At 38.3% G+C, this 20,834-nt stretch overlaps 1 protein-coding gene across 3 annotated transcripts in view; it reads left to right on the forward strand.

The window, feature by feature from the left end:
- STAT3 (signal transducer and activator of transcription 3) overlaps positions 1-20,834 on the forward strand; it is a 60,298-nt gene that overhangs the window by 15,766 nt on the left and 23,698 nt on the right. For 2 of the 3 annotated variants that reach the window (XM_074223879.1, XM_074223877.1), the window contains exons 2-3: positions 12,439-12,541; positions 15,597-15,748. In XM_074223879.1, coding sequence (XP_074079980.1) covers positions 15,621-15,748 — 128 coding nt within the window. In that variant the 5' untranslated portion in view covers positions 12,439-12,541; positions 15,597-15,620. The remainder of the gene's footprint in view (positions 1-12,438; positions 12,542-15,596; positions 15,749-20,834) is intronic. The other variant, XM_074223878.1, reaches the window with a different exon arrangement.

Raw genomic sequence — 20,834 nt, forward strand, 5'->3', positions numbered from 1 at the left:
GAAATGGCTGAACAAATTATGGTATATGAATATTATGGAGTACTATTGTCTATAAGAAATAATGAATGGTCAAACTCTAGAGAAGCATGGAAAGAATTACACATACTAATGCTTAGCAAAGATCAGAATCAAGAGAACATTGAACACATTATTAACAGCAACACTGTGAGTTGACCAGCTATGATGATACAACCCCTCTCAGTGACCTATGACAATCCTGAGAGACTTGTTTTGGACCAAATGCCATGCACATTCAGATGGAAAAAAAAAAAAAGCAAAAAACAGAGAATCTGTATGAACGCTATGTTCATTTATTAAAAAATTTCTCTGATTTTCCTTCCTATCCCATGGTTTTCTTTTTTCCCTCTTAATCCCAATTCCTCCTACATCAAATGACTGATATATAAACATGTTAAACACAAATGTACATGTACAACATTCACTAGACTATTTGCTACTGAGAGGAGGGGGGTGGGAACGGAGGGTAGAAGAAAATTGAATTCTGAAAAACTTTCATAATGTATTTGGAAAAATAAAATATTAATAAAAAATCCAGATTAAAAATTTAAATATATAAATATAATAATATTAAGACACCTCAAACAGTATATTCTATTCTTATTCAAACAGTATAGAGCTACATCATAGATGCTGGGTATTTTAACAGATGAGAGATAAGGAAATTAGGCAGGGAACCCTGACTTCCCTAACACCAGGAGAGCTGCTATTCTGATTTGAAGAGGAATAACATTTCATTCACATGACAGGATGTGGATTTAGAACTAGAAGACACCTTAAAGATTAAGTTCAGGAGTACCTGGATTCTAGTCTGCTTGAGAGGTCAGAGTTCATAGATTCATAAAATGTTACAGATAGAAGAGACCTGAGGTTAACTATTCCAGCCACATCATTTTAGAAGATGAAAACCAAGATCCAGAGATGGAAAGTCATTCAATGAGGTCACTCAAATCACCTGACTCAGGGTATAGTCAAAGCTATTCCAGGTTGGAAATACATGTTAAAATATGTAGTTCTACCCCATTTCCCTCCCATACCCTACACACACACATACATACACACATTCAAGTTGTCAGATTCTACAAGAACTTATTTTTCAGAAGAAATAATTGGTTGGTTTGGAACTAATGTTCATACTGGTGCAGAACAGTGGGTTTTCCTTCCTTCTCACTTAAAATTGCACTAACACTTTTGGGATACCCTGTAATTCTTTTTCTTTCTTTCTCTTTTTAATTTTTATTTTATTTGCAAGGCAGTGGGTTAAGTAACTTGTTCAAGGTCACACAGTCTAAGGCTGAATTTGAACAAAGGTCCTCTTCACTCCAGGGCTGGTGCTCTATCTGCTGTGCTACCTAGCTGCCCCCTCTGTATTTCTTTTTTTTTTGGTAAGGCAAAGGGGTTAAGTGACTTACCTAAGATCACACAACTTGGAGTGGCTAGGTGGTGCAGTGGATAGAGCACCAGCCCTGGAGTCAGTAGTACCAGGAGTTCAAGTCAGGCCTCAGACAGTTAATGATTACCTAGCTGTGTAGCCTTGGGCAAGTCACTTAACCCCTTTGCCTTGTAAAAACCTTAAAAAAAATCACACAGCTAGGTGATTATTAAGTCTCTGAGACTGCATTTGAACTTAGGTCCTCCGGATTCCAGGGCTGGTGCTCTATCCACTGTGCCACCTGGCCATCTCCTCTGTATTTCTTCTAAATAAAATCAGCAATTACTTGTTGCTGACTTGAATTAGCCAAAGATTGAGGGGGATCAGAAAGAGAGGAGAGTTGTACTTTTGACTTGTATTAAACTTGTGAAGAGAACTCTCAGGCTTATCACTGTACTACTTCACAGGTCAGATTCTTCCACTCTCCCTGTACTAATTTTTGTGGTGTGAAAACATTAGACTCTACATTTAATCCTGTCAAATTTGGTTAGTTCCCTCACTTTGAAAAAAAAATAAAAGTTAGTGAGTTAGTTCCCTCACTTAGTTTATTAACTCTTCTGGACAGGGCTTTCTCAGTTAAAAACCCTCATTCTTATATTTCTTCTATTAGCCTTCTAAGTATTAGAAATTCTCCGAATGAATTTTCCATTAAAATGCAAATTTGGTTTTAGTTTTGTTGTTTGTTTTTTTTTTTTTTTGTAAGGCAAATGGGGTTAAGTGGCTTGCCCAAGGCTACACAGCTAGGTAATCATTAACTGTCTGAGGCCGGACTTGAACTCCTGGTACTACTGACTCCAGGGCTGGTGCTCTATCCACTGCACCACCTAGCCGCCCCTAAAATGCAAATTTGAAAGGAGACTTAATACTTAACCTAGCTCAGGGAGCATAGATTTAGAGCTGGGAAGGACTGTAGAGTTTCCTGGTTCTACCCTTTCATTTTATAGATGAATAATCTGAGACCCATGTAAGTGAAAAATAAATAGCCAGGCAGCAGAATCACAATTTGAATACTGGTCCTCTGACTCCCAATCCAGTATTCTTTCCACTGCTTCTGAGACTCAGGGTTCAAGAGAATGAGACTTTAGGCAAATAAATTTAGATAGAAGAAAGGAAGGGGTGTGGGAGGGTAAGTTCTTGCCTAGAGAAGAAGCAGTAAGGAAAATGTAGTGGAAATTGGAGAAAGACACCAAGACTAGTTTAGCCTGGGGCCTTTCCTGTGACTAAGGCACTTTATCCTTATTTCCAATAAGTGAAAACATCTCTGCTTTAAAATAGTTATGCAACTAAGTTCTAAGGTCTGCTTTTAGGTAAAAGCTCTTGGCTTGTCTTCCCTCCTTTGCTCAAAGTATCTTGCATTGTCACCTTTGGAACCCATCCTGAAGGGAATTAGATATCTTGGCTTTGATCCTCCAGGCTGTTGGATTTGAAATAATGAGCTTATTAGTAATCTTTCCTCTTACTTGACAATTTAAGAAAGCAAAAGAAAAAGGGTGTTGTTAAGCCCCCAAAGGTAGCAGATACCTAGGGAAGGGCTCGACATTGTTTCTTCTAGTAGGTTTTTGAATCTGATTGTCACTTGCAGAACAGTGGGTTTTCCTTCCTCCTTGCTCTTAAATTCCTGGTAGTCTCCGCCTCCTGCAATTACAGTAAGTTGAGAGTAATTCATTCTCTATTTCTGGATAGATACCAGGCAGTGGCATAAGTAGAGCCTGTGTGGTCCTGATAAGACCTTACAAACTTGTCATTAGGCAGAATGGGGGAAGGATTGTGCCTACCACATCAAGACCACCTCCTCCCCTTCTCATCCTTCCAGCTCTTGAGGAAAGGCTTTTAAGACTTGTATTCAAAGGTAACTTGAATGTTATCAAAATATATACTCCCCTCTACTAAGTTAGCACAATTTATCAGGATGTAATAAAAGTTTGGGGGTATAGCTGTAAACTGAAATAGAAGTTCTCTTAGATACCTGAGCCATCTTTCTAAGCAAGAAGAATTGTTTTCTGACTTAAGTCATATTCATCATACATGTATATATTATTAATATACTTTATTATATTCACATCAACATACCTTTAATTTTTATCACAAGTTAGAGTCAAGATTAACATTTTTATGTAAGCAGTATAGAGTTTTAAGAATTGATATAGGGGTGGCTAGGTGGCATAGTGGATAAAGCACCAGCCTTGGAGTCAGGAGTACCTGGGTTCAAATCCGGTCTCAGACAACTTAATAATTACCTAGCTGTGTGGCCTTGGGCAAGCCACTTAACCCCATTTGCCTTACAACCCCCCCTCCAAAAAAAGAATTGATATAAAGATGAATCTCTTGTTCATAGTGGGAAAATGTTTTTCTGCAAAAGTTAAAAAAATTCTGAGTGATGACATGACTTTGCTTCTCTTGAGCTTAATGATCCTTTGTTCTGCTGTTTCATCTGACTCTTCATGACCTCTTTTAGGAATTTCTTTTTTCTAAAATTTTATTTATTTAAGACAGTGGGGCTAAGTGACTTGCCCAAGGTCACACAGCTAAGTGTCTGAGACCAGATTTGAACTCAGCTCCTCCTCACTCCAGGGCTGGTGCTCTTTCCATTGCCCCACCTAGCGGCCCCCTAAACTGGATCACTTTTGAACTTGACTTCAGTACTGTACGAAAATCTTTTGTGAGCCATTTCTGGGTAAACCATGGCAAAACATATACTGGTATACCTAATATACTGGTAATAAATGCAAAACAGTGAGCACAAAGACAATAAGTTAGAAAAGGCAGGAAATGTAAGTAAAAAAAATCTGCAACCATTCCCAGTTTTTAGACTCCAAAGTTTTTGAAACTCTTTTGAAAAAGGGTGCATCGGGGGCCGCTAGGTGGTGCAGTGGATAGAGCACTAGCCCTGGAGTCAGGATGACCTGAGTTCAAATGTGGCCTCAGACACTTAATTACTTTAGCTGTAAGATCCTGGGCACACTTACTTTACAAAAAGAAAAAAAAACGGGAAAAAGGGTGCATCTTTTATATGGGAAAATATGGTAAATATTCCTAGTCGTTGTATGGTAATTCCTGAGGAAGTAATCCCTAAGAATTGAGGATAATTAGAAATAATCCTTGTGGATTATTCAGTATTTTTCATTTTCCCTTTCATTTATCCCATCCATGATCCATTACTATAAGGAGTATAGAGGAGGCAGTAATTTAGAACAAAGTGGAATTAAGATGCTTATATATGACTATGAAGAATGTGGAGAATGAGTGCTTACCTAGAAAAAGGCAGTAGGTGTGCTTGAAGGCAACAGACACCTGAGTCTAAGAAATTAGAGAGGGAAGCAGTCTGAAGAGACCTTAGTGTTAGACTTTATTCAACAGCATAACTGAAAATTTTAGAAGTCCCCTACTTGAACTTTGTAGATGCTGGTTCTATAGTAGTAGTAGAATCTTTCAATTTAAACAGCATTTTGGCAGAAGCCCAGTCAAATAAAATCTTAAAAAGTTATTATTTTTAATCAAACAGCATTAGGCTCATTAAAAAAAATGATTCAGGGGCAGATAGGTGGCGCAGTGGATAAAGCACTGGCCCTGGAGTCAGGAGTACCCAAGTTCAAATCTGACCTCACACATTTAATAATTACCTAGCTGTGTGGCCTTGGGCAAGCCACTTAACCCCATTGCCTTGCAAAAAAAAAAATTATTCGTAAAAGTACAGTTTGAGTCTGTTGGTTATTCTGGTTATTTGGCTTGGGGTGGGAGGAACAAAAATGAAAATAATGATTTTTCTAAATAATGTTGGGAGGATGTTGCCTAAGTATATAGTATTGTCCTTATAGATCATATCCTTGTGAAGATCCCTATCTGAAGTCTTTGTGACTGCTGTTAATTAAATATTATTTACAGTCAGATATTTTTGGACCATCTTCACTGAAAAAAATTACTTGTTTTTTCAGTTTTGTTCAGATTGTTCTTTTGTGCTTCAGAAGGAGGTAAATTCCAGGTAAAGCAAAACCCAAGGGTTCTTAGGCTAGGAGAGACAGAACTTAAAATTAATCTATGTATTTTTGTTTTTATAGAAGGAACTACTCGAGTCACACTTTTGGGGGGGGGATCTAGATCTTTTGACTTTAATTTTAGTACTCTCTCTAGTACACAAGAGTTTAAAATTAATAACATTTTGTTTCTTGAAGTAAATGTATTATTGTTAACTAGACTACATTAGAATAGCATTATCAGAAGTATGTATTTCATCCTGAGGTCCAGTTGAAGAGGTTTTTCTGTTAAATCTATGCTATCCAGCCTAGTTGAATTCTGTTAGATTTGTACAAGTGATGTGTTTTATGCATTACTAAAATATTCTTGTTTAAGAGTAAATATAATACCCTCTTCCCCCCCAAAATATAGACCCTCATGAGAAATAAAGTAAAAGAAAGAGAAAAAAAAATGTGCTTCAGTCTGTGTTCCAATACTACCAGCTCTGTCTCAGGTGGATCACTTTTTTTATTTTTTTAGGTTTTTGCAAGGCAGTGGGGTTAAGGTGGCTTGCCCAAGGTCACACAGCTAGGTAATTATTAAGTGTTTGAGGTCAAATTTGAACTCAGGTACTCCTGACTCCAGGGATGATGCTTTATCCACTGTGCCACCTAGCTGCCCCGGATCACATTCTTTATAATAAGTCCATCACAAAAGCTACTTCCATATTTTCCTACTGTTGCTGTTGCTGATTGCAACTCCCTCCATCCATACCTTCCCACTACCATATACTATATTTTCTCTCTCCATTCACTTTGTCCCTCTTCTAAAATGTGCTGTAGGGTAGCTGAGTGGCGCAGCGGACTGATCACCGGCCCTGGGGCCCAAGAGGCCCTGAGCCCACATACCACCCCTGAGACCCAGCAACCACCTAGCCCTGTGGTCCGGGACTGGTCACCCAATCCCAGCCCCTTGCAAGAAGTAAAAAAGAAAATGTTATATTTGACCACTCTCCCCCCACGATCAACCCTCTCCTCCATCATCCACATCCCCCCTTCCCCCTTCTTTCCTTTTTACTCTAGATATCTATACCCCATTGAGTGTATATGATGTTTCTTCTCTGAGTTACCTCTGATGAAAGTGAAGGTTCGCTCATTCCCCCTTGCCTTCCCCCTTCCATATCATTGCAATATCTCATTGCAATAAAAAAAATCAAGTCACACTCTTAAAGAGGAGAAATATAGTTCTTTTAAAACATTCCCCCTTTTTATTTTATTTTAATAATCTTTTAATAAACTTGAACATTTATCAGTCAACTTAACATTTCCATATATTAAGAATTATATGTGAAATCATGAATTTTGGCTTTCTTTTTTTTTGTTTCAAAGTATTTATCATATTTAACACAGCAGTATCAATTCTGTCATTCTGAACTTATACTCTCTTCAGTTTATACTGTATTTCATTTTGGCGTCACTATCACTAGCCTTCTACTCTGATAAAACACTTCCCTCCTCTAAAGCTCTCCTTTGTGACAAGCAGAGTCAAGCAAAACAAATCTGTGTTATATTTGTCAAATCTGAAATAACACATTTCATTCTGTAGCTACTGCCCACCACCTCTTGGCCAAGATGTTGATTGACCCTTGAATTGATGATTGATTGTTTCAAAGCTGTTGTTCTTCACAGTATTTTAAAAGTTGTATAAACTTTTCTATTGGTTCTGCTCACATCATTAGTTCAGATAAGTCTCTGAATCATAGATTTAGAGCTGGAAGAAAACTCGAAGACCACATAGATCAGGCAGTCAATAAAACATTAGTTAAGAATCTGCTGTATATGAGGGTGGCTAGGTGGTGCAGTGGATAGAGCCTTGGAGTCAGGAGTACCTGAGTTCAAATCCGGCCTCAGACACTTAATAATTACCTAGCCATGTAGCCTTGGGCAAGCCACTTAACCCCATTGCCTTGAAAAAAAAAAGGATCTGCTGTATAGGTCGGCTAGGTGGCACAGTGGATAAAGCACTGGCCCTGGAGTCCTGGAGTGAGGAGTACCTGAGTTCAGATCTGGCCCCAGACACTTAATTACCTAGCTGTGTGGCCTTGGGCAAGCCACTTAACCCCATTGCCTTGCAAAAAAGAAAAAACTTAAAAAAAATCTACTGTATTACACCCTAAACCTATTTGGCAATTAAGAAATCATTGGTAAATCTACAAGAGACCACTGGGGATACAAAAAGAAGCAAAAATACTGTCCCTGCACTCAAGCATCTTGTAACATAATGGGAGAGAAAACATGCTAACAAACATGCATGTATATATATATATATATATATATATATATATATGGAAATAATTAACAAAAAGAAGGCACTGGAATTAAGTAGGGTTGGGGAAAGCTTCCTATAGAAGATGAGATCTTAGTTGCTACTTGAAACCAAAGAAGTGAGTTGGTAGAACTGAGGAGGGAGAATGTTCCAGGCATGGGGAACAGCCAGAGAGAATGCCTAGAGCTGAGAGATTTTTGTTTTGAGATTCTGAATGTTTTGTTCTAGCAACAGTCAGGAGACCAGTATCACTAGATCAAAGAATTATGTTTTGGGGGGAAAAGACTTGAAAGTTTGAAGGGGCTAAGTAAGAAAAAGACTTTCAATTTTGTGTTTGAGCCTGATGATAGGGAGCCTTTGTAGATTACTGTGGAGGTCTTGTGGGAGGGTGACATGGTCAGAAATTTACTTTAAAAAAAATCAAATTAGTGACTGACTGAATGGAGGAAAGATGGAAGTAGGGAGAGACTTCAGACTGGCCAACCCACCAGCTGATAATTTTTTTTGTTTGTTTTTTTGCAAGGCAATAGGGTTAAGTGACTTGCCCAAGGTTATACGGCTAGGCAATTATTAAGTATCTGAGGCCGGATTTGAACTCAGATCCTCTTGACTCCAGGGCTGGTGCTCTATCTGCTGCACCACCTAGCTGCCCACCAGCTGGTAATTAAATGGTCCTGATATGAGGTGATAAGGGTCTGTACTAGAGTGGTGACTGTGTCAGAAGAGAGAAAGACTTGTATTTGAGAGATGTTGCAAAAGTGACATTGTCAGGCCTTGGCAACAACTTAGATAAAGAGGATTAAAAAGTCCTGAATGATTCCTAGATTTTCAGCCTGAGGAATGAGGAGATGACATTGCCTTCTAGATTTTTAGGGAATATAGCTAGAAGGTCAGGATTAGGGAAAAAGATGATGAGTTTAGTTTTGAACATAAGATGTTTCCTGAACCATCTAGTTTGATATACCTGAAAGGCAGTTGCATAGGTCAGATTGAAACTTAGAGAGTTTGAAGGGACAGGATAGCTAGATTTGAGAATCATGGAACTTAAATCTATCAGAATTGATGAGATCTCCAATTGAAGTATTATAGATGGTAAAGAGAGGCCTAGGATAAAAACCTTAAGGAGAATCTATAGTTAGAAGGCATGATCTGGAGAATCCAGCAAAGACAGAGAAAGTATGCTTAGATAAGTTAGAAGAAAACCAACAAAAAATAATAGCTTGAAAAAATCTAAAGAAAAGTATCAAGGATGACAGAGTGATCAATCATATCAAAGGCTGCAAAAAATGTCAGGGATAATGAGAAGAGGGAGCCATTGGATTTGGCAACTAAGGGATCATTAGTAACTTTGGCAAGGCCAGTTTTGGAGAAATAAGCTGTTTTGGTAGAAGCCAGATTTTAAAGGGTTAAGAGAATGAGAGGGAAAGAAAGTGGAGATGACCTTTTTGGGGAGATGGCATAAGAAATAAGCCAATAGATGGGAAAGATTGAAAATAGGAAAAAAGGAGTGTTAGATAACTAGCTTTTAAAAAATTATTTTTAGTTTTTTGGAAGGCAATGGGGTTAAGTGGCTTGCTCAATGCCACACAGCTAGGCAATTATTAAGTGTATGAAGCCGGATTTGAACTCAGGTTCAAATAACCACCCCGATAACTAGCTTATTTTAAAACTATTTTGGAAGCTGAAATTCCTTTTGAAAAGATAATTTTTTGTAGTTGAACTTAGTTTAGCTACAAATAGATACAGATGAGGGGGGATGGAAGGATCAAATGAAGGTTTTTCAGGTTGGAAGAGTCATGGTCATGTTTGTAAGTAGGAAATGAGCCAGTACAGAGGGAGAGATTGAAAATAAATGAAAGTGGGCAGCTAGGTGGCACAGTGGATAGAGCATAGGCCTTGGAGTCAGGAGGACCTGAGTTCAAATCTGGCCTCAGACACTTAATAATTGCCTAGCTGTGTGACCTTGGGCAAGTCACTTAACCCCATTGCTTTACAAAAACCAAAACATAAAACATAAATGAAAAAGTAGAGATAACAAATCTGTTGGAGGAGACAGGATGGAATGAAATTACTTGAGTTAGCCTTGGTAAGGAGTAAGGCCACTTCTTCATGTGTAATAAGGGTGAAGGAGAAAGATAGTGGCAGAAGGCACTAAAATTGATAGGAAATGAGGAAGAGAGAAAAAGAAAGTTCATGCAAATGACCTCAATTTTTTTCTGTAAAATATGAGGCAAGGTTCTCAACTGAGAGAGTTGGGGCAAAGGAAAGTCTTGGAAAATTTGAGGGGGAATGAAAAGTTGAGGAAACCAAGACCCAGGTTCTTCCCAGATTTTTTTGAATCTATCCTTTTTAACACTTCTTAACTAATGATAATATTCCATTGTAATTGAACACTATAATTTTTTTTCAGCCATTTTCCAGTTGATGGGCTCCCCCTTTGTTTCAAATTCTTTTGATAAAACAAAAAGTACTCTATAATTGTTTTTTACTTTGAACCCTTTTGCTTTGCCTTTTATCTTTTTTGAGGTTAATAGCCTAATAGTGGTATCACTGAGTTAAAGAACCCCCTCTTCCCTTTTAAGACCCATGTTAGAGGTTAAAATATATGTCTGTCTGACATTTAAAAAATATACATGCAGTGTTAATATGTAATGGGGCCACTGTGGTAGAAAGCTACCATGTGTAAATGAATCAGAAGTGCATAAATTGAATGAAAGTATTAGATTTTAAATTTAGAGCTGGAAGGCCTAAAAGCCATCTGATTTCACTCCTTAATTCTTTATATTTTATACAGATGAGGAAACTGAGATTTAAAGAGGTAAAATTACTTTGCTAAAACCATTCAGGAATTGAATTATAGCTCACTACACAGTTTTGTTGATACTATCTCTCTTTTTTTTCTAGATTTTTGCAAGGCAAACGGGGTTAAGTGGCTTGCCCAAGGCCACACAGCTAGGTAATTATTAAGTGTCTGAGACTGGATTTGAACCCAGGTACTCTTGACTCCAGGGCCAGTGCTTTATCCACTGCGCCACCTAGCCGCCCTGATACTATATCTTAAAACACTGACATATAAAGTTTAATCCACCACTTAGTCTTGTCCAAAACAAAGACTCCATGGAACTTTCATTTTTTTTTTTTTTCACTGAATTCAATGTAAATGCCTTGAAGCTGAGCACATTCTCTTTGACTGTTTCTGAAGATATAACAACCCATTTAAATTCCAAGTATAATTACTTGTGTAAACAGAATTTATTTGACTCAAGGTCCTCGGAAGATGAAGGGGGTGTTTCTGAAAGTACATGGAGAAGGTGCTAGGTTATTGGGAGAATATGACTTTACTAAATTTTACTGGAGAATCTGGAATTCTAACACTTTCACAGGATCACAGCTGGAAAGAATATAAGACATCAGCTTTTTTTATTGGTAAAACCCTTTTTATTTTACAGATGTGGAAATTGAGAACCAAAAAAAAAAAAAAGGTTAAGTGAATTGCCCAAGATCATAGAAATAGTGTCTTTGATCAAATATAGTTATAATTCAGGACTTTTGATGCCAAAGTGTTCTCTTCACTTTACCTGATGTGTTATTTTATATATATATATATAATTTTATAAAAGTAGAAGAAATTATACTTGTGAAACCTTGCAGTTGTTTTATTCCATAGGCTTTTCCCACTATGAGGGCTCTCTTACCAGTGTTATTAAATGTAAACTCTAGTTCTTAAGAAAAGAAGATTCAGATAGGGTCCTTAGTAGCCAAATATTTAAGGTTACCTTTTCTTCCACAGTTCTGATTCAGTGTAGCAGCAGCTTTAATGGTATTTTTACCTGTACTTCTCCTAAGGATCCAATTTAGACTTTGATGAACTTATAGCTGCTTCTAAGCATATCTCATATTTGTTCCTCAGAAAAAAGAGGTTCACAGCATAACTAGTATTCTAACCTATTCAATATATGATCTTTTAAACTTCTAACTTTACCAACTGAATAAGCTTCCTGCTCTTAAAAACAATACTATTCTGGTGGCTGTTGTTTCCGTTGAAACAATTTGAAATGATACAGCTAGATGGATACATATATAATCTAAGAGTTTTAAGCAGGATTAAGAATTTTGGGACACTTAGACTGACAAATTGCCTTCTCTGGGGGGAAGTAAGATTAGGGCAAAAATTGTAAAACTCAAAATAAATTAAATCTTTTTAAAAACATTTTAAAAAATAAAAAAATAATTTTGGGACACTTGATATTATATTTTCTTGGCAAAGATACTGGAGTACTTTGCCATTTCCTTCTTTATAGGAATCAAGTGCATCATTGATGAGGGTGTTAATAAGCAACAAGTAGGCTTTTATAAGCAATAATCAACAATAGGCCTCATTTTTTTTACTATCTCACAATTAGCTGAAAGAGAAAATGGTACTTATTGTCTGTTGATTATGAAAAGCATTTGATTTGTTAAACTACTAAGTGTTCTTACTACAAAAGTGTCTTCCATCCATTCATTAAAATCTTTCAAGATTCCTTGGAAGATACAACAGCTTAATAATCACATTCATTATCTGATGATAAACATCATGTGAGGCATAAAACGGAAAACCTTATAGATGCCAAAGGTATTTACCACTGTGATAGAGGCGATCTAATGAAGAATCCAAATAGAAGATGGCTTTCCTATGGATGAAAAGGTCCTTCAGATGTTCTTATTTGCAGATGACATTGTGCTGATTCAATCAAGCTCCAGAATATTGCAGAACCTCCTGAAAGAGATCTGAAATCACTCAAAGGAGTTTGATGTGTCACAGTTCAAAATAAGGTAAATTGAGGTACAAAACTCTGATCTGAGCACGATCAGTTTATTGGTAAGGCTAGCAATTATTCATAGAATGGGTCTTTCAAATTCTCAGCAAACCAAAAGACATTGAGGACTGAAAAAAGGAGAGGCCTCCAAAAATTAGAAGGCAGCATCAGGATGGGGGAAATAATATGACTGATAGCAAAGTTAAGAAACATCACAGATGTAGAAAAAATGCTATTGGGTGGACATCAGGAATGTAGAACGAGCAACAACCCCTTCTTCCTTCCTGTCCCTGAGAAACTGCATGTCATTTGAGCTCACTTGCATCTTACAGATATTTCCTTTAATAGTATAAGAACATCTAGACAGTGCAGAAGTCAGAAGGCCCTAAGTTCAAATCCAGCCTCAGATTCTTATCCTTCTCTGGAGGAGAAAGTGAGGTTATGATTTAGTACAGCATCCCCTCACTCAAATTCAATTCACATGCTTGTCATGCATGACATCACCCCCCTGATGTCATGGTCTTCTTCAAAGACAAAGGATAAAATATCCTCAAGGACAACTAGTGGTAATAGATTTCCTCTTATTGATCAAGAGCAGCTGGTGATAAGAAATGTTTCTTCCAATGAAAATTTTTAGGACAGATGAATGTTTAAATTTACTCAGAGGAACATTGCATTGTAAGAGAGAAGCTGAATTTTTAAACATTTGGACTTAAACACAAAGGAATGTGATTTTAGGTAGTTATATAAAAGGTTGGTGGTGATATAAAATAGAATCAATTGTAAAATGGAAGCAGCATCAGTTTGATTTTCTCAGATCTGTGCCTCCACACAGGGAAGACCAAATACAAGGTCTATTTGCCAAGATTTAACCATGCATTTAGATGAACACTCTATAAAATTTGTTCAACAATTTGTATGTCTGAGTTCAGACAGTACAAATGGACAGTGAGCTGTACCCCAAATTAACCAGGAGGAGGAAAAGGAACTTGGATTACTTTCAGGGAATTATGGAGCTCTTTTATTGACTTCAAAGTTGCCATTTGGCAATGAAGACAGAACACTACTGCCTCTGAAGAACTAAAGATAATGGGAGCAATCCTCTTCCTTTTTCTGTCTTCTTATACTCACTGAGACTGCATGAAACTGCATTTCAGGCACTTGTTACCCTCTCTGGTTAGGATGAAAGAGTCAAAACTCCCCTTGTTCTTCTCATTGTCACTCCTACCATATCACTAAGAACTTCTCCTTTGAGATTCATGCTTTTCAAAAATATTGCCCACCCCAGATTGAGGGTATGTCCCTCTTGTTTGACTGGAAAAATTGAGGGAACTCATCTAGAATTTTCTCTTTTCCCATCCTCCTTAACTTCGATCATTAAGCATGTTCCCCCCCACACACACACTTTGCCTTTGTTTCACCTGAAGAATTTGCCCTTGAAACTTGATCCTACCCCCCCTTCTCCAACAGATTGTCCCTTCCAAAATTTTCATCCTTTCTCCTCTGACTTCCCCTTTATTTTTTTTATTTAAATTTTTTCTAATTACATGCAAAAGTAGGTTTCAATATTCATCCATTTGCAAGCTTTTGAATTTCACACTTTTCTACCACCCTCTCCACTACTCCTGACAGTGAACAATCCAGTAAAAGTTGTACATATACAATTATGTCTAATATATTTCCATATTAGACTTCTTGTGAGAAAGGAATTACAATCAAGGGGAAAAAAAATCATGACAAAACAACATAAAAGAAATTTTAAAAAGTGAACATAATATGCTTTGCTCTACATTCAGACTCCATAGTGGATGGCATTTTCCTTAACTAGGCTCTTCAGGCTTAGAATTTTGACATGATTTCCCCATTCTTTTTTTGGTAGGGCAGCTAGATAATTACTAAGTATCTGAGGCTCAATTTGAACTCAGGTTCTCCTCACTCCAGGGCCGGTGCTCTATCCATTGCACCATCTAGCTGCCCCCCCCCTTTTTATTTTCAATTGAAATTTTATTTTTCCAATTACATGCTCTGATAGTTATTCAGCATTCATCCATTTGCAAATTTATAAGTTAAACATTTTTCTACCAGCTTCCCTTCTCTTCCCCCCTTCCCATGGCAGTGAACAGTCTGGTAAAAGTTGTACATTTATGTTTAACATATTCACATATTAGTCATTTTGTGTAAGAGGAATTAGGACTAAAAGAGAAAGAAAATATGAGATAATAAGGAAAAACATGGGAGATGTTTTAAAAAAATGAATATAGTAAATAAACATTCAGATTCTGTGATTTTTTTTGCCCCCCCCCTCTGGATATGGATGGCATTGTCCACAGGTTTCTCAGAGTTGATCTACCAATTCCTGGTTAGATTTTTTTTAGATCTCTCCTCTTTATTACTAAACTCCTTGAGAAAAACTATCCCTAGGTAGGAAGAGAAAAGAAGAGAGGAAAGGGAAGGAAATAAAACATTTATACAGCACTGATACTGTGCAAAAGAGTTTTATCATATTTGATCCTCATTGCAATGGGAGGTAAATGCTATTGTCATCCCTATTTTACAGTTGCAAAAACTAAAGCAAGCAGAGATCAAGTGCTTGGCCACATAGCTAGCAAGTGTCTGAGGCTGGATTTGAATTCAGGTCTTCTTGACTCCAAACCCAGCACTCTGTATTCACTGTACCACCTAGCCACCCACCAGGTGCCACTATTTGTTCACTTTTCATTTAAAATTTAAATTCATAAAAGTTCATTTTTAGAATTAGCTTTCCACTTCTACATTCTATATTAACGGAATCTTGATTTTGTTTTTATTTTGCATAATTTGTATATTGCTGATCTTAATTTAGTGGAAAGCACAATTGGTTTACAAAGCTAGGAGACTTGTGATTAGTGTTTGCCCTACCCAGATGGAGCAAAGTAATGAATAGACTTTTCTAAGTACCCTATCTTCCTTTATTATACTCAGAACTACGTGCAGAATAGATAGGCTGGTTACTTTTGAGAGCAGTCCTGTTCCCTACCAAGTATAATAGCTTTCTCAGGATTCACACAACCATATATACTTCTTGTTTGTAGCTGACAATCCTAGACTTCAACAAGATGGCTCAATGGAACCAGCTGCAGCAGCTTGACACCCGTTACCTGGAGCAGCTTCATCAGTTGTATAGTGACAGCTTTCCCATGGAACTTCGGCAATTCCTGGCCCCCTGGATAGAAAGCCAGGACTGGTAAGTCGTTTTTTTTTTTTATCAAAGATTTTATTTATTTTGAGTTTTACAATTTTTCCCCTAATCTTACTTCCCTCCCCCCACCCCCACAGAAGGCAGTTTGTCAGTCTTTACACTGTTTTCATGGTAAACATTGATCCAAATCAAGTGTGATGAGAGAGAAATGATATCCTTAAGGAAGAAACATAAAGTATAAGAGATAGCAAAATCAGACAATAAGATATCAGGTTTTTTTTTTTTTCCTAAAGTTAAGGTAATAGTCCTTGGTCTTTGTTCAAACTCCGCAGTTCTTTCTCTGGATACAGATGGTATTCTCCATTGCAGAGAGCCTCAAATTGTCCCTGATTGTTGCACTGATGGAATGAGTGAGTCCGTCAAAGTTGATCATTGCCTCCATGTTGCTGTTTGGGTGTATAGTGTTTTTCTGGTTCTGCTCATCTCACTCAGCATCAGTTCATGCAAATCCCTCTAGGCTTCCCTGAATTCCCATCCCTCCTGGTTTCTAATAGAACAATAGTGTTCCATACATATACCACAGTTTGCGAAGCCATTCCCCAATTGAAGGACATTTACTTGATTTCCAATTCTTTGCCACCACAAACAGAGCTGCTATGAATATTTTTGTACAAGTGATGTTTTTACCCTTTTTCATCATCTCTTCAGGGTATAGACAGAGGAGTGGTATGCTGGATCAAAGGGTATGCACATTTTTTTTTACAAATAATGTTTTTTATACATTAATAAAATATCCTTGTTTAAGAGTAAACAAAGTGCCCCCTCCCCCTAAAAAATATAGACTCGCTTGAGCGATAAAGTAAAGGGGAGAGAAAAAAATAAAATTAAAAAAACATAATAGTAATAATTGTAGGTATGGCCAGGTGGTGCAATGGACAGAGCACCAGCCCAGCACCTGAGCCCATATCCAGCCCCATACACCAATCACCCAGCCGTGTGACATGCAAGCTACCCCAACCCCACTGCCCTGCAAAAACCAAAAAAAAAAGGGAAAAAAAGACCCCAAATAAAATAAAATAGTAATAATAGTAGGGGTGGCTGGGTGGCGGACAAAGCATTGGTCCTTGAGCCAGGAGCACCCAGGTGCAAATCTGGCCTCAGACACCCAACGATCACCCTGCTATGCAACCCCAGGCAGGCCACCCACCCCATTTGCCCTGCACCCTCCCAAAATAATAATAATAAAAAATGTGCTTCAGTCTTTGTTCCAACACCAACAACTCTGTCACGGGTGGATCACATTCTTTATGATAAATCCATCGCAAAAGTTACTTCCATAGTTTTCCACTGTTGCCATTGCTGATTGCAACTCCCTCCTTTCGTATTTCTCCACTACCATGTACTATATTTTCTCTCTCCTTTCACTCTGACTCTGCTGTAGGGTAGCTGAGTGGCGCAGCAGACAGATCCCTGGTCCTGGGGCCAAGAGGCCCTGAGCCCCGCTACCACCCCTTAGGCCCAGCATCCACTTGGCCCTATGGTCCCAGACAGGCCATCCAATCCCAGCCCCTTGCAAGAAGTAAAAACGAAAATGTGTTATATCTGACCACTCTCCCCCCATGGTCCATCCTCTCCTCCATCACTCACATCCACCCCCCTTCCCCCGTCCCCCCCCCCTCCTTCTTACTCCAGATGCCTATACCCCATTGAGTATATATGCTGTTTCCTCTCCTAGCCACCTCTGATGAGAGCAAAGATTCTCTCATTCCCCCTTGTCTTCCCCCCCTTCCATATAATTGCAATAGCTCATTGTAATAAAGAAAAATCTTATTATATGAAATATCTTGTCCTATTCCCCCTCTCCTTTTTCTTTCTCCCATTACATTTCCCTTTTTTCTATTGACTCCATTTTTGCACCATATTTTATCTTCAAATTCAGCTTTCTCCTGTGCTTCAACTACCTGCTCTATTAACTGAGAAGGTTCATATGAGTATTATCAGTGTCATTTTTTCTTTTTTTTTTCCTAGGTATTTTTGCGAGGCAAATGGGGTTAAGTGGCTTGCCCAAGGCCACACAGCTAGGTCATTATTAAGTGTCTGAAACTGGATTTGAACCCAGGTACTCCTGACTCCAGGGCCGGTGCTTTATCCACTGCGCCACCTAGCCACCCCAGTGTCATTTTTCTATGCAGAAATACATGCAATTCATCATCATTAAGTCCCTCATATTTTCCCCTTCTTATCCAATCTCTATGCTTCACCTGAGTCCTGTATTTGAAGATCAGACCTGTTCAGCTCTGGCCATTCCAACAGGAACATTTGAAATTCTCCTGGTTCATTGAAAGTCCATCTTTTTCCCTGGAAGAGGATGTTCGTTTTTGCTGGGTAGTTGATTCTTGGTTGTATTCCAAGCTCTTTTGCCTTCCGGTATATTATATTCCAAGCCCTATGAGCTTTTCATGTAGTTGTTGCTAAGTCCTGTGTGATCCTGACTGCAGCTCCATGATATTTGAACTGTGTCCTTCTGGCTGCTTGTAATATTTTCTCTTTGACTTGGGAGTTCTGGAACTTGGCTATAATATTCCTAGGGGTTGGTTTTTTGGGATCTCTTTCTTGGGGGGATCAGTGGATTCTCTCCATTTCTATTTTGCCCTCTGCTTCTAGGATATCAGGGCAATTTTCCTGTAGTATAATTCTTTGAAAATGATATCAAGGCTCTTTTCCTGATCATGACTTTCAGGTATTCCAATAATTTTTAAATTATCTTTCCTTAATCTGTTTTCTATATCAGTTGTTTTTTCAGTGAGATGTTTCACATTTTCTTCTAATTTTTCATTTTTTTGGTTTTGAAGTAAATGAGTCCTGATTTCTCATAAATTCATCAATCTCCCTAAGTTCTTTTCTTTGTCTGAAGGATTTGTTCTCCTCAGAGAGTTTTCTTATCTCTTTTTCCATCTGGCCATTTTTGCTTTTTAAAGCATTCTTCTCCATAACTTTTTGAACTGTTTTATCCATTTGGCCTAAGCTGGTTTTTAGCATGCTATTTTCTTCAGCATTTTTTTGGATTTCCTTGACTAGGCTGCTGACTTCATTTTCATGTTTTTCCTGCATCTCTCTCATTTCTTTTCCCAGTTTTTCTTCTAACTCCCTCATTTGATTTTCAAAGTCTTTTTTGAGCTCTGTCATAGCCTGAGCCCAATTTCTGTTTTTCTTGGAGTCTTTAGATGCAGGAGCTTCTGTTTCCTCATCTTCAGACTGAGTATATTGATCCTTCTTGGGATCATAGATAACGTATTTCTCAATGGTGTTCATCTTTTTTTCTCTGCTTGCTCATTTTCGCAGCCTAAGCCTGTTTTGGGGGTGCTTCCTGAGCTTTTGGGACACTCCCACAAAGGTCTCAGTGTGTGAGGCTCTGTCCTCCCTTCTGGTCTGTGAATGACCATATGCATTCCCCTCTGCTATGGGGCTGAGGTGGAGGGTATTCCTGCTGTTCTATGGGGGGACTAGACTGTGATCAGGATCTGAATGTGTTCAGAGCCCCAGAGTCCTGTTCCAGGGGCAGAGGACAGAGCTCTGCAGTCTCTCTCTCTGCTCCCCTCCCTAGGTTCAATGGGCTCATGCCCTGGGGGCTCCTGCTTAGGCTCCACCTGCTTCTGTTCCTGGATCTGGAATGCAGTGGCCAAGCTGCTCGCTGTGTGCCCTGAGGGCTGGGCTTCACATCCTGACTCTGGCAGAGGTCCCCCCCCTTCTCCCAATTTGTGTCCAGGGCTCCCTGGGGTGTAGGTTAGGAAACTCCCCTGCTGCTGTGAGCCCATGGCTCCCAGCGCCCTGGGGCTGCCTCCTAGAGTCTGAAGTTCTTTCTCTCTGGAGGGCCACCCCTCCAACCCCGGGGAGCAGAGCCTTTCTGCTCTTTTCCAGGTTATCTTGAGTAGGAGAACTGCCTCACTGAGTCCCTCTGTAGGTTCTGTCTCTTGAAAATTTAGCTAGAGTCCTTAGTTACGAAGATTTATGAGAGAGCTCCTAAGACATGATCCGCTCTTGTCGCCATCTTGGCTCCACTCCCCCTTAATAGTGACTGGTAAGTCTTCTTTTTAAGAGTTGGGTGACTCCTCTCTCAAAAGATTGGGCTTTGTTTTGAATTGGGAGAGAAATATGGAATGTTTTAAATAAATATGAATTTTTGAAAGAAAGACACCTTATAAAGCATTTCTTAAAGAATTAAAGAATAAGCCAAATTACTGGAAATGTTCATGGCTCAGCTGTGCTAATATAATAAAAATTACAATACTAACAAAGTCATTTTAATACTTTTAATGTTATCCTAATTAAATTACCAAGAGGATACTTTATAGAGCTTGCCAGTATAAAATAATTGTCAATATGATTTAGAAAAACAAAAAGGTCTAGATAATGAAGAGAAATGAAGAAAGGTAAGGATGAAGGGGGAATAACACTTTCAGACCTCAAACCATATTATAAAGCAGCAGTCATCAAAGTCATCTAAACGTGGTTTAAAAAAAAAAGATGATAAATTGGTAGAACAGACTAGATAAAGGGATGTTCAGGGAAAAAAAATGGAACTACGAAAAAGTCAAACTGCTATTTGATAGAATAAGAAACATAAGTTACCGGGGGGGGGGGATTCCTATTTGATAAAACTCTGGAAAAAATGGAAAGATTTTGGCAGAAATTAGGCTTAGAGTCAGGAGGCCCTCAGTTCAAATCCAGCCTCAAAAACTTAATATGCGCAGCTGTGTGACCTTGGGCAAGTCATTTAACCTCATTGCCTTAAATAAATAAATTTTTTTTGAAAATAGGCTTAGATCAATGATTTACACCATGTTCCATAGAACCTTCTAAATGGATACATGATCTTAATATTAAAGATCATACTAAGGGGCAGCTAGGTGGCGTAGTAGATAAAGCACTGGCCTTGGAGTCATGAGTACCTGAGTTCAAATCCGGTCTCAGACACTTAATAATTACCTAGCTGTGTGGCCTTGGGCAAGCCATTTAACCCCATTTGCCTTGCAAAAACCTAAAAAAAAAAATAGATTATACTATTAAAAAATTAGAAGAGAAACAGATCATGTACCTCTCATGGCTATGGGTAATAGGTAGTAGTCTTAGC

This window comes from Macrotis lagotis, chromosome 2 (assembly GCF_037893015.1).
Source record: "Macrotis lagotis isolate mMagLag1 chromosome 2, bilby.v1.9.chrom.fasta, whole genome shotgun sequence".
Classification (NCBI taxonomy): Eukaryota; Metazoa; Chordata; class Mammalia; order Peramelemorphia; family Peramelidae; genus Macrotis; species Macrotis lagotis.